The sequence below is a fragment of the Hippoglossus stenolepis genome, chromosome 1 (genome assembly GCF_022539355.2).
Source record: "Hippoglossus stenolepis isolate QCI-W04-F060 chromosome 1, HSTE1.2, whole genome shotgun sequence".
In the NCBI taxonomy this organism is placed as follows: Eukaryota; Metazoa; Chordata; class Actinopteri; order Pleuronectiformes; family Pleuronectidae; genus Hippoglossus; species Hippoglossus stenolepis.
The window spans coordinates 32526152-32541873 of record NC_061483.1 but is presented as its reverse complement, the minus strand read 5'-3'; the positions used below and the strand labels follow the sequence as shown (position 1 = coordinate 32541873).

General features: G+C 38.9%; 1 protein-coding gene across 2 annotated transcripts in view; it reads right to left on the bottom strand.

Annotated features, from left to right (window-relative positions):
* The window catches only part of shcbp1 (SHC SH2-domain binding protein 1), a 41176-nt gene extending 26183 nt beyond the window's left edge, over positions 1-14993 (bottom strand). For both annotated transcript variants that reach the window (XM_035155618.1, XM_035155619.1), the window contains exons 1-8: positions 14661-14993; positions 13603-13806; positions 13376-13491; positions 2794-3002; positions 2264-2359; positions 1934-2164; positions 1641-1818; positions 1101-1221 (exon numbers count right to left, since the gene is read on the bottom strand). In XM_035155618.1, the coding sequence (XP_035011509.1) occupies positions 1101-1221; positions 1641-1818; positions 1934-2164; positions 2264-2359; positions 2794-3002; positions 13376-13491; positions 13603-13806; positions 14661-14793 (1288 nt within the window). In that variant the 5' untranslated portion in view covers positions 14794-14993. The remainder of the gene's footprint in view (positions 1-1100; positions 1222-1640; positions 1819-1933; positions 2165-2263; positions 2360-2793; positions 3003-13375; positions 13492-13602; positions 13807-14660) is intronic.
* Positions 14994-15722: the final 729 nt, after the last annotated feature.

Here is a 15722-nt window from a genome sequence, read left to right as displayed (position 1 = left end):
TTTAAATACTCACTAGACATTTATGAAATCATGAAGTGGCCAATAGAGAGAACAAATATGTATTGAGGCCAGTTTTTACTACACTGAGTGCTTGAAATATTATTGCCCAGGCACAAAAAGTCCCCACCTTTTAATTAATTTATGCAGACCAGCTAAGTGTGGAGTAAGAAGTTGTACCTTGTGTTTATAGGAGGAATTCCCATTGTTAGCTTATTATCTAGCAGTAGAATAAGGACTACTCATTGCTAGGACAGTATCATTTGCCTTATACCCTTTTCTACATCAAAGCACCTTCCTGAATATTGAAAGTGCAATATGTGGCTTCACAGTGAATCTGTGGTATGATCAATAAGATGGTGTATGATCCTCCAACTATATCACAACCTGAACAGAATAATTAAACATTCTTTGATTAACAAAACTTTCCTTTTCTTCACCGTGACCTTAGGATTACGATGCAATTTTTGTCTTCACAATTTTCATACTGCTACACACAATATAATTTCAAGCGCTCAAATGCAGTAAAATGTGGCTTCAATATAATTTGTTTCCTTTATGACCACTCCAGGTTCTCATGAGTTTAACCAAAGTCTTAGTTGCTGTATTCATTGGGCATGGCCTATTACATATTTCCTCATAACTCAAAATGCCGTAGAGCATCCTGATTAAACTTGGTGAAAACATTCTGCACAATTACCTGAGCATACATGCATACATTCAAATCTGATAACGGGCAGATATATGGCAAAACGTTTGGTCTATAATTATTGTAATGTTGCAGGATTTGGAATGATGTTTCATCTTCATCTCATGCCTTCTTAAAACAGAATTAAAACTAGGTAAAGTGACTTTGTTTTGCCTTATTTTAATTAAGCTGCTACATTCTATTGAGCACATCAAACAGAAACAAAAAATTGATAATTGCAGCTATTTAATTTTTGGATTAGAATACATTTATATGTAAGAAAAAACATATGTGGCATTAGTCCACATGTTCCTGACTACCCTAACTGTGTGAGAAAATAACAAAAGAGAACTAACAAAATAAAAGAACAAGATTATATGATCTCATTGGAAATACGATAAAGTTTTTTTCCAACCTTCTACAGTTATGGAGTCTGGTATGAATATGGAGCTATTGACATTGTAGATCCCTGGGAGAACAATGACCACATCACCCTGATGACATGAGTCCACCGCTGATACTGGCTCTCTGTGGAACTAAACACATAATTCAGAGGTTAGGACAGATGCACAAAGAGAACTTACCCACCATCATACATACAGTACAGCTTAGCACTATATATAAATAATAAAGAGTGCTAAATTGAGTGTGCATTATAACAGATTGCACGTTTGGGTGGTGGGTGTTTTGCTGGTGATCTACTAAAAATAATTGTGTAAATGATAACAGGTGCAAACATGGTACAGGCAGTAGTATTTAAATGAGTGTTACTGGTTTCCACCATGGAGCATTACAGAGAGCAGAGTGACCGCAGGTGCAAAGCGAAATTTAATGCCATGGAATTGGAAGTGTTAGTGGAAGACAAACATGTTGATGAGCTACAGCAAAGAAATACTAATATAACTGATAGAAACGCGATATGGGAGAGTATCTGCGAGAAAGTAAATGCTGTGACCTGGATCTCAGTGTCCCCACAGGAGCACAGGGGCAGTAGTCTGGCAGTGAGGAGGGACTGGAGCTGGACGGTGCTGCAGGAGGCTGTGACAACGTGGATCACCTTCACACCGGATGCTCTGGGTCCGCGACTCTCCACACAATGCTGCCTCGGATTACCTTTATAGCCCAACACGTACCTAGACAAGAGGTGATATGTGCAAAAGTAAAAAAGGCTGGATGAGAGAGACAAAGAGACAGTAGTGGTGATGTTGCAGAGTATTTGTGAGATGTAGTGTGGAGACACAGATCTACCTCAACAAAGGGTTCTCAATTATGTGCAGTTTACGTTTGAACTTCTCCAGTTCGTCATAGAGCTTCAGACCCTCCACCATTGACACACTGTCAAGCTCAGAGTCTGAGTCGGGGCTAAGGACACTGCGCAGAACAGAGAACTGCTGGAAGCACTGGGAGCATTTCTCCAATAAGGACTGGTATTCTGCCACCAGGCCTGCTGGGACTCTATCCTCTAAGATATCGTAGTACCTGACACAAGACACATTTTCAAGCAAGATTAATAGGAATGAACAAACACACAATACTGATTACAAGGAAACAAATCACGGAACCACATTGTGTACTCACAGCCTGAGACGGGGCTCCACACAACGAACAAAGTAGTCAAAGTCATCATCTTCATCTTCCTCATCCCACTGCCTCCAGATGTGCTTATAGAAAAACCTGAAGGGGCATTTGGTTATGCAGCAGTGGGATGCATAGAATTAGCACATATAAAACACAAGGCAAAAAAATGACACCATAATACAAAACACACAATCAGAACATACAAAGAGAAAAACAACTAATTATAACTATGCAAATAACTACCTCAAAGGGGTTTAGGAGGGAAATGGTAGGTGGTATAAAGGAGTGTTTGAATATATTGGTTCTAGTTAGCTGAATTGTGAGGTTGGTAACAAATTAATATGTATAACTGTAACTGTAACTATAACGTAAGTGAGCAAAGACTCACGATGATAAAACAATGTCTCGTCAACTTTGAATTTTGAGGCCAAAGAGACACTGTTGGCTTTATGGAATGGCACATGTGGGCAGGTAATTTAAAATATGTGGACAAACAAGTGAACTCCAGGTACAGCATACAGCAGTCTCACCTGAGGTGCTCCAGAGCAAGGGCGGTCTGATCAAAGTCCCCTGACTCTTCGTACACGACATGCAGCTCCTGCAGTGGGATTTTGTGCTGGGTGGCCTCTAGTAGAGAATTCATGGCTTCTTCGCTGAGTTCACATCCTCTGGTGTCACACTGCATAGGCAGCACCAGTTTAACACATGCCTTCAGATCCTTCAGGACCACATCATGCACCTGAAATCATCAACAGCTATTCAGCACTCACACCTGAACTCTTCAGCACCCATAACTGTAATTAACATTTTTTAGTTCCTGTTCAGGTGTATCTTCACTTCCAAATAGTCATTTTAAAAAAATTCAGCATTATAATACAACAGTTTTAGTAAATTTCTGAAACAGAAACTCAACTTCTCCTCACTCCCTCTGACCACCGCTCACTTTACACTTTAACAATAAACACCACCACTGATCACAAGTTATTAGGACACGTACAGGACTGACATTTACTTTGTGTTTGTTTGATTCTCCAGAGTTTATGAGAACTCACATGTTTAAATCTGCTACACAACACGAGACATGATGCACACAGTCAGGACATCAGGGTTAAAGTGATCCGGAGTCATGATCCGACATCATCGATTAATAACTAATTAAATAAGAGAAGTTCCTTCCACAGATTAACGCAGTGTTTTAGCTTCATTGTTGCAGAAGAAGTGGCCCTGTTTATCCAGAAACATAAATATGAATTAAGCAGGTTTTTATAGAGCTGATGAGGAGGAAAGGGCATCAATTTCATATTTATTTAAAATATTTGGTCAATTATTATCAAATTAAATTATTGCTGTCTATCTACAATTTTTTTTACAGAGAGGCACCAACGTCAACTCTTTTGCGTATTTCACTTTTTTGTTTGTTTGGACATGATACGTGTGCCGAATTCTGTAAAAATCTGTAAAACGAGACCCTAAGCGCTGCATTTTAGGCAGCATGTTTAGGCCCTCAAATAGGGTCCTCGCACTGTTAGTGCTCTGGCCCTAATAATTGGAGCAATTCCAATAGGGTCCTTGGACTGTTAGTACATGGGCCCTAATTAAAAGACTTTAGGATACTTTTACACAGCTTATTAGACACAGATCCTCAGCATAACCTCTAGTCTCTTCACGTTCTGTGTTTTTGAGGTTGCAGTATAGAGCGTCCACACCTATTATATTCTGTAGGCCTACATTGTTTATCTGTCAAGAGTCCTGATTATATACTATATGGGAATGGACTTAAGTCTTTATTTGATTATGTTTTTTCTCTCTCTCAGAAATTATATTCCCAGAGTTGGGACCAGGACGCAGAGCTAAACACTTCTCTGCACTCCCTCTGGATCAGTCACACAACCACAAACCCATAGAGATTGTGTCTGTCCACCATCCCATTAAATTATGTGAATCAAACAATAACAGAGGGAGAATTCTACACAAAAATCTAATACAAATTAACACAGCCTCTGCAACAACTCAAGTAACATAACTTTTAAATGTGGACTTTTAAACATAAGATCATTATCATCAAAGGCTATTTTAGTAAATGAACTAGTCTCAGATCAAAAAATTGATTTATTGTCCCTCACTGAGACGTGGCTGCATCCTGATGAATATGTCAGCAAATGAATCTACTCCCCCCCCAGTCATGTAAATTCACACGTTCCCCGAGAATTTGGCCGAGGAGGTGGAGTTGCTGCTATTTTTAACTCCAGTCTATCAATTAATCCTAAACCTAAACTAAGCTACAACTCATTTGAAAGTCTTGTTCTTAGTCTTCCACACCCATCCAAGAAATACCAACAGCCAATCATATTTGCTGTAGTTTACCGTGCTCCTGAGGCTTATTCGGAATTTTTAACGGAATTCCCTGAGTTTTTATCAAACCTAGTCCTAAAGACCGATAAAATTATTATTGTCTGTGACTTTAATATTCATGTTGACAATAATAATGATAGCCTTAGCGTAGCATTTATTTCAGTACTAGACTCAATTGGTTTCAGTCAGTGTGTACACCAACCTACTCATTGTTGTAACCACACACTTGACCTTGTATTATCATACGGTGTCAAAATTGAACATCTAAGAGTACTTCCGCGTTATCCAATTCTATCAGACCATAATTTAATAACCTTCGATTTTTCATTATCAGAATATATGCCACGAATAAAAAACTCCTTTTCTAGATGTCTACCTGATAGTGCTGTAGCTAAATTTAAGAAAATGATTCCAATTACATTTAAACCTGTACTATTCATCAATATAACCAAGAAACTCTTTAAAAACCCTAGCTCCACTGAGATTGACCATCTCGTCGATAGCTCTGTAAAGTCATTACGATTAACATTAGACTCAATAGCGCCTCTAAAAAAGAAACGTGTACAACATAGTAAATTAGCCCCGTGGTATAATTCCAAGACACATGAATTAAAACAAGCGTCAAGAAAACTAGAAAGGAAGTGGCGCTCCAGCAACCATGTTGAATATCTCCTAGCCTGGAAGAATAGTGTTAAAGCATATAAGAAGGCCCTCCACAAAGCAAGAGCTGCCTACTACTCCAAATTAATAGAAGACAATAAAAACAACCCCAGGTTTCTCTTCAGCACTGTAGCCAGGCTGACAGAGAGTCACACCTCCACTGAACCCAGTATTCCTCAATCCCTAAATAGCAATATCTTTATGACCTTCTTTAATGATAAAATTCTAACTATTAGAAATAAAATCAACCATCTCCTGCCCTCAATTGGCACTAATACCCTATCAAGAACAGAAATCTCAGAAACTGCTGAGAATCTTACCAATTATTTAGACAGCTTCTCTCTGATCACCCTTGATCAGCTGACCAAATTAATCTCATGTTCTAAACCAACCACTTGTATCTTAGATCCCATTCCTACAAAATTACTGAAAGAAATTCTGCCCCTAATTAATAGTATGTTACTAAACACAATCAATCTGTCATTATCATCAGGATATGTACCACAGTCCTTTAAAATTGCTGTAATCTAACCCCTTCTCAAAAAACCCACCCTAGACCCTGAGGTTTTAGCCAACTACAGACCGATATCCAACCTCCTCTTCCTGTCTAAAATCCTTGAAAAAGTTATAGCCAATCAGCTGTGCGAGTTTCTCCAGGAAAGTAATGTATATGAAGACTTTCAGTCGGAGTTTAGAGCTAATCATAGCACGGAGACAGCCTTGGCAAAAGTCACTAATGACCTTCTAATAGCTTCAGATCAGGGGTTTGTGTCTGTCCTCGTTCTGTTAGATCTTAGTGCAGTATTCGACACAATTGACCATCAAATTTTATTACAGAGACTAGAACAGTTAATTAGCATCAAAGGAACCGCCCTAAACTGGTTTAAATCATATTTTTCAGATCGATTCCAATTCGTGCAAATTAATGATGCCCTGTGCGCACCAAAGTTAACCACGGTGTTCCACAGGGCTCTGTGCTCGGCCCAATTTTATTCAAATTATATATGCTTCCACTAGGAAACATTATCAGGACACACTCTGTAAATTTCCACTGCTATGCGGATGACACCCAGTTATACTTGTCAATAAAACCTGAACAATGTAATCAATTAACTAAACTCCAAGCATGTCTCAAGGACATAAAAACCTGGATGACCCGCACTTTTCTCTTGTTAAACTCAGATAAAACAGAAGTTCTAATACTTGGCCCTAAACACCTTAGAGATACATTATCTAATGATATAGCTGCACTAGATGACATTGCCCTTGCTTCCAATGAAACAGTCAGGAACTTGGGAGTGATCTTCGATCCTGATTTGTCCTTTAATTCTCACTTAAAACAAATTTCTAGGACCGCCTTCTTCCACTTGCGTAATATCAAAAAAATTTGACATGTCCTTTCTCAAAAAGATGCAGAAAAACTAGTCCACGCCTTTGTTACATCCAGACTTGATTATTGTAATTCCTTATTATCAGGCTCCAGCAGTAAGTCGTTAAAGACTCTGCAGCTTGTCCAAAATGCTGCAGCACGTGTCCTGACAAGAACCAGGAAAAGAGACCACATTTCTCCTATATTAGCTTCGCTACACTGGCTTCCGGTTAAATCTCGAATAGAATTTAAAATTCTCCTCCTCATCTTCAAGGCCCTTAATAATATGGCACCATTATACCTCAAAGAGCTGATAGTACCTTATCAACCCACTAGAGCACTGCGCTCCCAGAATTCAGGCTTATTTGTCATCCCTAAAGTCTCTAAAAGTAGAGGAGGAGCCAGAGCTTTCAGCTATCAAGCTCCTCTCCTGTGGAATCATCTCCCACTTTCAGAGGCAGACACCATCTGTACGTTTAAGAGTAGGCTTAAAACCTTCCTTTTTGATAAAGCTTATAGTTAGAGCCAGTCCAGGCTTGTCTTAGATATCTGTGCTGTCTTTAAAAGAATGTTATGAGTGCAGTGACCGAGAGATGTTTCAGCAGTCCAGTTATGTTGATTTCTGCAGGGACATGACCATCCCAAGCAAGAGGGTTAAAATGTACCTTAATAATAAACCCTGGTTCAACAAAACGGTGAAATCTGCATTACAGAAAAAGAAACTTGCTTTTAAAATGGGGGAAACGTCTGACCTGCAAATTGCTACCAAAGAGCTTAAAACAGGAATTTTAAGAACAAAACAAAACTTTAAATCAGATCGGGAGAGGAAAATGGCTGCAAACAACCTTGGCTCAGCATGGTCGTGCATGAAAACTATTGCAGGCCTCCAGAAGAAAAAACTAAAAGCACTCAAATCACTTAAGATTGTTTTGATGGAGACACTGCTTTTGCCAATGCTCTTAATTGCTTTTATAATCGTTTTGACGTGATTGATTTTAGAAATGAGTCTTAAACTTCGAGAAAATCAGCATATGTTGAAAAGGCTTTCCGTTCTTCAAAGGTGAACAAGAGCCATGGGCCAGAAAATATTTTTTAAATATTGTGCAAAAGAACTGAGCCCAGTCTTTAATTTAATTTAATTAAATTTTTAATAAATCTTTAGAGACACAGCACGGTCACACGGTCTGGAAAGATGCTGCTGTGTTCCCTGTACCTAAAAATAAACACTCCAAAAACCCTTAATGATTTCAGACCTGTGGCTTTAATTTCTATTTTAATGAAAAGTGGAGAAAAAACTGTGTAGTCTGAAAAGTTAAGACACTGAGCACGCCCTTGACCCACTGCAGATTGCCTACAGACCTCAGAGAGAAGTGGAGGACGCCTCACTCACTCTGCTCAATTTGCTTTTCAAACACTTAGAGGGAAAGGGCTGTCATGCTCGGCTTTTATTTATTGATTTTTCATCTGCCTTTAACACAATTCAACCTTACATTTTAACCCGTAGGATTTTAAAACATTTTGACGTCAGTTTTAATCTTGTGGGCTGGATTTTAGATTTTCCAACGAACAGGACACAAAGAGTGAGAGTGAATGAATTTTTACCAGATAAAGTTTGCTCTTCCACTGTCTCACCACAAGGGTGTGTGTTCCCTCCTTTGTTTTTTATCCTTTATACAAATATGTGTCAGAGCTCATTTAAAGATAGGATAATTTTAAAGTACGCGGATGACTCTGTGATTGTGAGTCTGTCTGCTTCAGGCAAATGAGAACAGCCATGGACCACTTGTTGAGCACTTTGTTAAGTGGTGCGAGGAGTTATTCCTCCAACTAAACATATCAAAAACCCAGGATTTGGTAATTGATTTTAGAAAACTTGCCAACACACGTAGACACATTTATCAAAGGTCAAACTGTGGAATGTGTGGAATCTTATAAATACCTTGGGACTATTGTGGACTCCAAACTGAACTTTGAGGTAAACAGTGAAGCTTTGTGCAAAAAGGGGCACCAGCGTTTGTACTGTAAGGAAAATTACTTCCTTTCATATTGCCACTTTAAAAACTAACTGGATATAGTTATATATTTGAGTTCATTAGCTATATTATTAGCTATATATTGCTTGTCGTGTGTCTTTTTCCTTCCATAGTATCAATAATAGTGATATTTCCTCTGACAATAATCAATTTCATATCGTGACAACCCTAGATGGTACGATAAGATAAGATAATCCTGTCATAAGAGAATCCCACTCTGAATACATGGATGTACATTACAATAGACATTTAAAAAATGGATAAGATATCAGCATCTGTCATCTACAAATTTTGTCATATAGGCAAAAATGGGTTAAATATGTAACACCCAATAGACCTGATTTTATTTTCGCAAATCGATGAACGTACAGTAAAGAATAGATCAATCCCTAGTTATATATATTTTTTCTCCTATATGAGAATACGTAAAATAGACATCTGAAGATTTGTATATGAATTATACATTGTCTGAAAGACATATGAAAAGGTCTGATTGATTCCAACTATCAATAATATATATATATAAGATAATCCTTTATTTGTCCAACAATAGGGAAATTTGCAACTAACAGGAAGTGGTTGTAGCTGAGGTCCCATGATGTATCGAAAATCTATTGTTATCGCGATATCAATGTGTGCGATAGACGTATCACAAATGACAGCAAAAACGGAGATAATTGGTGTTCCATGCAGCATGCACTCACACTCTGCATGTCAATATATTTGGCCTCTTAGACGGAGCCCTGCTGCCCTAGATAATAAATTAAAGACATTCAGATCATTGGCGGGTTTTTCCCGCCAATGATCTGAATGTCAGTTGGCAGTTGGCGCAGCGCTAATGAGACACAAGAGAGGAGCAGTAAATTACTGACGTTAAAACTTTTCACGGTCCAAACATGTAAGAAAAGCCCTGAATTAACACTGTAGGTGGACTTAGTGGACCTGTGCATGGCTCCCTGGTGTCTGCCCTGTCTTGGTGGCGCTGCGACCAGGCTGTGCGCCATCTCCTGGCTGTGGAGCTGTGTATGGTCTCTGCATCCATAACCAGGGACTGTTTATTTATCGCAGTCATATCATCATCGCGATATTAAACAATGTTATCGATATCGCATGTTTTCATAATATTGTGTAGCCCTAGTTGTAACTAGCGGGAGAAGGCACACAGCCGGGTCCCAGCGCCAGCAAGTCCGCGGCAGACACCAGGGAGCCATGCACAGCTCCACTAAGTCCACTTACAGTGTTAATTTGGGTCTTTTCACACATGTTTGGACCGTGAAAAGTTTTTTACAGTCTTTAGCGGCTCTGACAGTAATTTACTGCTCCTCTGTGTCTCCATTATTCGTGCTGTGTCAAACCAAACGGAGCACTCCCCGCCACCTCCTCCAAATTTATAAAGTCTGTTGTTTTTACCCAGGCTGAGTTTATACACGTGCCCGATCACACTGTTTGTTTGTGAATCTCTGTGTGTGAGAGAGAGGAAAAGAGCGAGCGAGCGGCTGCTGAATGCGCTGCTCTGAAGAAAGATTTAACTCATTATTAAAAGAAACGATCATTATGTGATGAGCAGTGTTGATATTGTGGCGACAAACAAATCAACTTTTAAACTTTAGCGAGTCAGAGACGTCAGCTGAGAGAGAGAGAGAGACACACACACACACACACACAGAGCAGCGGAGTCAGTGTGTGTGCGCTGTTACTTCCCTCAGGTTCTGGGATCATAAATAAGCTTCATAATTCTTTTATATAATCAACCGCTCATAGTGATGAATTTAACTCGGGACAAACGTGATCACTAGAAGTTTCCACAGTAGAATTTAGTCGGAGGAGGCGGAGCGAGGTTTGACGGAGCCGCGTCGCTACGTCAAATCTCTGTTTTCAAATTCTCTGTTTTCTCTCTATTCTCTTCTTGTTATCTTTTTCCGACAATGATTCACTGATCGAAAAACCCGTCAATGATCTGAATGTCTTTCATTTATCATCTAAAGCAGCCAAATATATTGACATGCAGAGCGTGAAAGCGTGGCGCATGATCATCATTATCGATAATACTCGATAGCGTGAGCTCGCACATCGTTAAAACAACAATTAAGATATTACTGTAGACGATATATATCGCACACCCCTAGTTGTAACGTCACTGCACATGCTCTAAGTAGTCCCTCTGGTTAAAATTTCATTGGAAAAACCTACATTTTTCACAGCCGGCTCAAGACCTTGTAGCTGTATCATGCGACATAAAAAGCAAGAATTCTCCAGTGCCACTCGATGGACCCACTCCAACATCCTTCCTGTTGAGTCCCAAGCGAGTGCCTCTTAGTGAGCGTGTTGGCCGGGAAGTGGTCGCGACACTTCCCGCTCATACTTGCTTGCAAGTTTTGTTTTTTAGTGCACACTCTAAGGGAAGGATAAGGAAAGTATAAAACAATGTCTGGTTGGTTAAGTCAATCCCCGCCCCTAAGACACCCATCTCAATATCCCCTTGTTTCAAGATGCGCCAGGCGCATCCTTTAACCAAGTGCCAAATGTGCACAGTCACGCTCCCTTTACAATGTTTTCATTGACTCATAATTGCAAACGTTTGCACAACAGTGTGGCATCAATCAGAGTCAGTGCAGACAGTGTGTCTCAAACTAAAGCTCATTAAAGAGGCTACATCATGTGATTAATTGAAACGTTTCAGTTCAGTTCACCAGGTCTTGTTAGCAAAGAACAGATTGAAATCTCGTGGCCCACAACTTAATAAGTTGGTCAACTCATCAAGGTACACTGCGGGGCAGTCCGTGTGCAGCAAGCTTAAAATTACTGTATCTGACTGCTGCCCCTAATATTGCCTGATTTTATTTGAATGTCTGAAGGTGTTGGTAAAAAGTGGGTCCACAACTTTTAAACCTTATGTAATATGCATGCGTCATTGAAAATCTGAAGATAAATATGAGATATTATTAACAAGCTCTTTTTAAATCATTAAAAAATATTGATATCCTTTTTATTGCACGTGAATGACTTAATCTTTCTCTGGGGACATTGCCGTTTTAGATGTAGTGGGAAGACAGTAAGTATCATCGATTTTATATAATAATTGTTGCATTAAATTGAAGGGGATAATTGTGTTGAATATATTCTCTCATTAATCTCTCATAACATCTACGACTGAAAATATTTTCATTCTTAAACCCAATATCAGTTTTAACTGCTGGACGTGTTTTGTCCCATGTCTCAAGAATCAGTGCAGTGTGGTGTTGTAGATATCATTAACTTGAATTATGACGAGTCAGAATTAAATTGCAGATATCTGAAACTGGAATTTAAGATTATAAAATAACATAATTATAAAATATAATAATTAAACTGAATTGTAGATATAAATAATGAGAAACTGCAAACACAAATGACAGACGTAGTTTAAATCTTACTATGTTCTACAGATGTTGAAAATTGGAGTTTTGGTAGTTAAAACAGAATGAATAATATTGTTTTGACAGTCAGAATGATGTTATATATATATATATATATATATATATAATACAAAAATTCGTACTAGTCACAGTGAAAGTACGACTAGTCAAAATTACATTACTGATATATGTGAAGTCAATTCTGGATAATCACACTTGTTTAACTATTGTTAAAACGGCATCACCTGCTGAATGTGTCAGAGATAGAGAGAACCTAGTCATTTATGATTTGTCAGTAAACTGAGTTAAGAAGGAGACACGTTTTCTCTTCATGTTCATACCACAGTGAATTTGTGCTGCTGTTCCATGTGAAATCAGCTTTACACAGTTTGCAGCGAACGGCCTTTTAAGGCTTTAATGTAAAGTGTTCCCACACTTGTGATAACAATTCTCTGCTGCACCGTTACCGGTGTTTGCCTCCGCCATTTTTCAATTGTTTACTCCTGAGGAGACTGTGTCGTCATCTAAGCTAAACAAGGCACGGGATTGGCTGGTTTACTGCCCCCACCTTAAACCCAAATCATGCTTCTGCGTCGAAGCTATGCTGTACCTTATGCATAGATGCGTACCCAATGCAGAGGCCTGCGCCGTACCCTGACATGCACCTCCCCAAAAATGTAACTACGAAGCGAGGCGACGCAGACCGCAAGAGCTGTTCTGGGAGATCAACGCCATTTTTGAATTGAGTTGAAGGATCGAAAGCGGACAACGCAAAACGTAATTGCTCTTCAACATCTATCAGCTCCAACACGATCCGCTTAGTAACACTTGCCATTGTTCTGAAGTAAACAGAGACACCAGAGAACTAAGTTGAAATAAGTTGATCACCATAAAAACTCTACCGCCACTAGCGTTTCCACGGTGTAATTTCTGCACGACTCACACACACTCACACGCAAAACTATGAATGCTTCGGACCCTCAAGTCGGCTACTTTTCCCACTTGCAACTCAATATGATTGTGGAAAGCCCCTGCAGTCTTTATACTAGAAAGGAATTGTGATAATTATCAATATCGACTGATGTGACATTTTTTATCTTGATAAAATGTTTAGCCCCGAATCCTAATTACGGTAATTAAAGACTGAAACTGTACAACAACATATCTGTCTTTTTGCAATTGTTTATCATGAAAACAGTCACAATTTCATCCTTATGCATCATCGATCTGTATATACAATCTATGGTATGAACGGATATCTCAGGACTGATGTTGTAACGTGTATGGTGCAAGTGAGCCTCACCTCCAAAAGAACATCAAAGACATCAGTTGACCACAAAGCCAACCAATCACATGGTTCCACGACCTTCTCTAGGTAGTCTGCTGTGAAGACCTTTACCTCAGAGGGCTTACAGTCTCCTGCACACAAATATAAATTCAAAAACTAAGAGCAGCAGTCTAATGAATCTTACAGAGTATAATTATAATTTGGTATTTGAGTTAGACATGATGATATGTATGTGCTGTTACCAAGCATGTAGTCCTGATATGCCTTAAACCTCTCATAGAAGAGCAGGTGGCTTGTCTGAAAGGTGTCGGGAAGACTTAAAGTCCCTCCTCCATGACGTTCACGTCTCTGCAGCGTAGTGCCTGACTTTTCAACGTTAGAGTTGTCTGTGCAACTGTCATCAGTATCACGCTCATCTTCACCATCCTCATCATTCTGAAACAGAGCTGTTGTGGAAAATAAAAAAATCAATCAATCCAATTATATTTGTATAGCCTATATTCACAAATCACAATTTGTCTCAACAAGAGTAAGGAAAAACTACAAAAAAAATAAAAAAAAAAATAACAGGGGGGGGGGATGCAAATGGTTAGGGGGTTAGGGGCTAACCCTAACCCCTAACCCTAACTTAAGTTAATGTTACCTCAGGAAATACTACACTTAGGTAACATTATTCCAGGGGATGGTAACTTTTAGTTAATAAAATAAAACATATGTGCATATAGACCTACCAAAGATTTGTTGTTGTTTTCGTGTTGGACATTGTGTGCAGAGGGAAGTTGGGCAACTTTATGTTCATTTTTGCAATGATTTTCAGTTATTTGACTTTGTCAATGTTCACATGTATGGTTTATATAAGTTTGAATGATATACTTCTTAACTGGTATTATTTTTCATACCACAACTCCGAGCTCTGTTAAGGAAGCAATACAATCTTCAATCGGTAGTTCACAGCTTTTCGGGATTAAAATCAATATAACACAGCTCGTAACAAAGCACTCAAGTAAAAACGAACGTTGTGCTTTTACTTTGCAAACAAATGAAGAGGAAGTGATTCTACTGATGTTGCTGCCATGATGGAGATTGGCACTTACGTCTCTCCTTAATGTTTTTTCCGTTGGATATTGTGAAAGAAACAAAAATCTAATGATCAAAATTATCTGGTGGCCCAGATATTATTGACAGTTGCCGACCACTTTTGGAGGCTTACGGATAAACATAACCACGTTAGTGAACACATTACATTAACCACCCCGTTTTACATATTTTAAAAGTTCAACAGGTTATTGCTGACACAAACCTTGAGTTGAGGCCGACACACAATGTACATCTCCAGAATCGTTATTATTGTTTTCCACGTCGTCAAGATCAACGTGGACGAAAGACGAAAAATCTGCCCCCAGCGCGTCCGACATCGTGTTTACGGGTTCCATCCTTAAAAAAGACGTGGTTTCCCGAGATTCCTGCTTTATGAAGAGTTTAAAGGAGCTACTTGGTATCGAGTACTATATTATTATTTTATCATTAAGGACTGAATGCCTGAGACATTGCAGTGGCGACTCGGTTTAACAAATTAACTTAAACGGAAAGGCACACGCCCTATTCCTTTCAAAATATTCCCGGTCTGCGCAACCGAAACCAATCACAACACAAAATCCACCGGATGTTCCGCCCCTGATGACAGTTAAAGACGTCTGAACCAATGAGATAGGTGTTGAGCATGGGTAGAACAAGACAAGTCCTGCGTCAAACCAATCAGAGCAATGTTGTGTAAGCCCCAAGTTGCAGTAAGGGCAAGCTCAAATCGTGGCAGCGGCAGCTCGTAGAGGCACTTCCGGTCGCAACAGAAACTGCAACAGATTTATAAAGGCAGTTGACGCGATTTGAGGCTGGTAAAAACTTAACATCTGAATTTAAACCCAATATTATAGGATTTAGAAAGAAACCTGCAAAGTATGATAGTTCTCTCGAACAGAATATATCTGTGGAAACACAGAGGATTAGATCCCACCCTTCAAAAACATTACAGAGAACATTTCACTCTATTTAATGACATGAAGGTACTTACAGTATTCTATTTTTGTTGTTGTTTTTTCCACAAAGAATCCCAGGTTGTCAAATGATCCTAAACAATGGAATGTGATACACATACACATTAGAATGATGAAATAGATTAATTTAACTGTATTAGTTTTTCAGTTATGTAACACAACTGCTTAACACACATAAACAAGCATTTCCTTCAAAGATATTTAATTTGTTATTGTCAACTATTTATTTAGCAATTATATTGTCAGTTTTGGGAGTGGAAGCCTTTTGATCATGGTAATACTGATGAACAGGGGAGAGATGGTGTTACTCT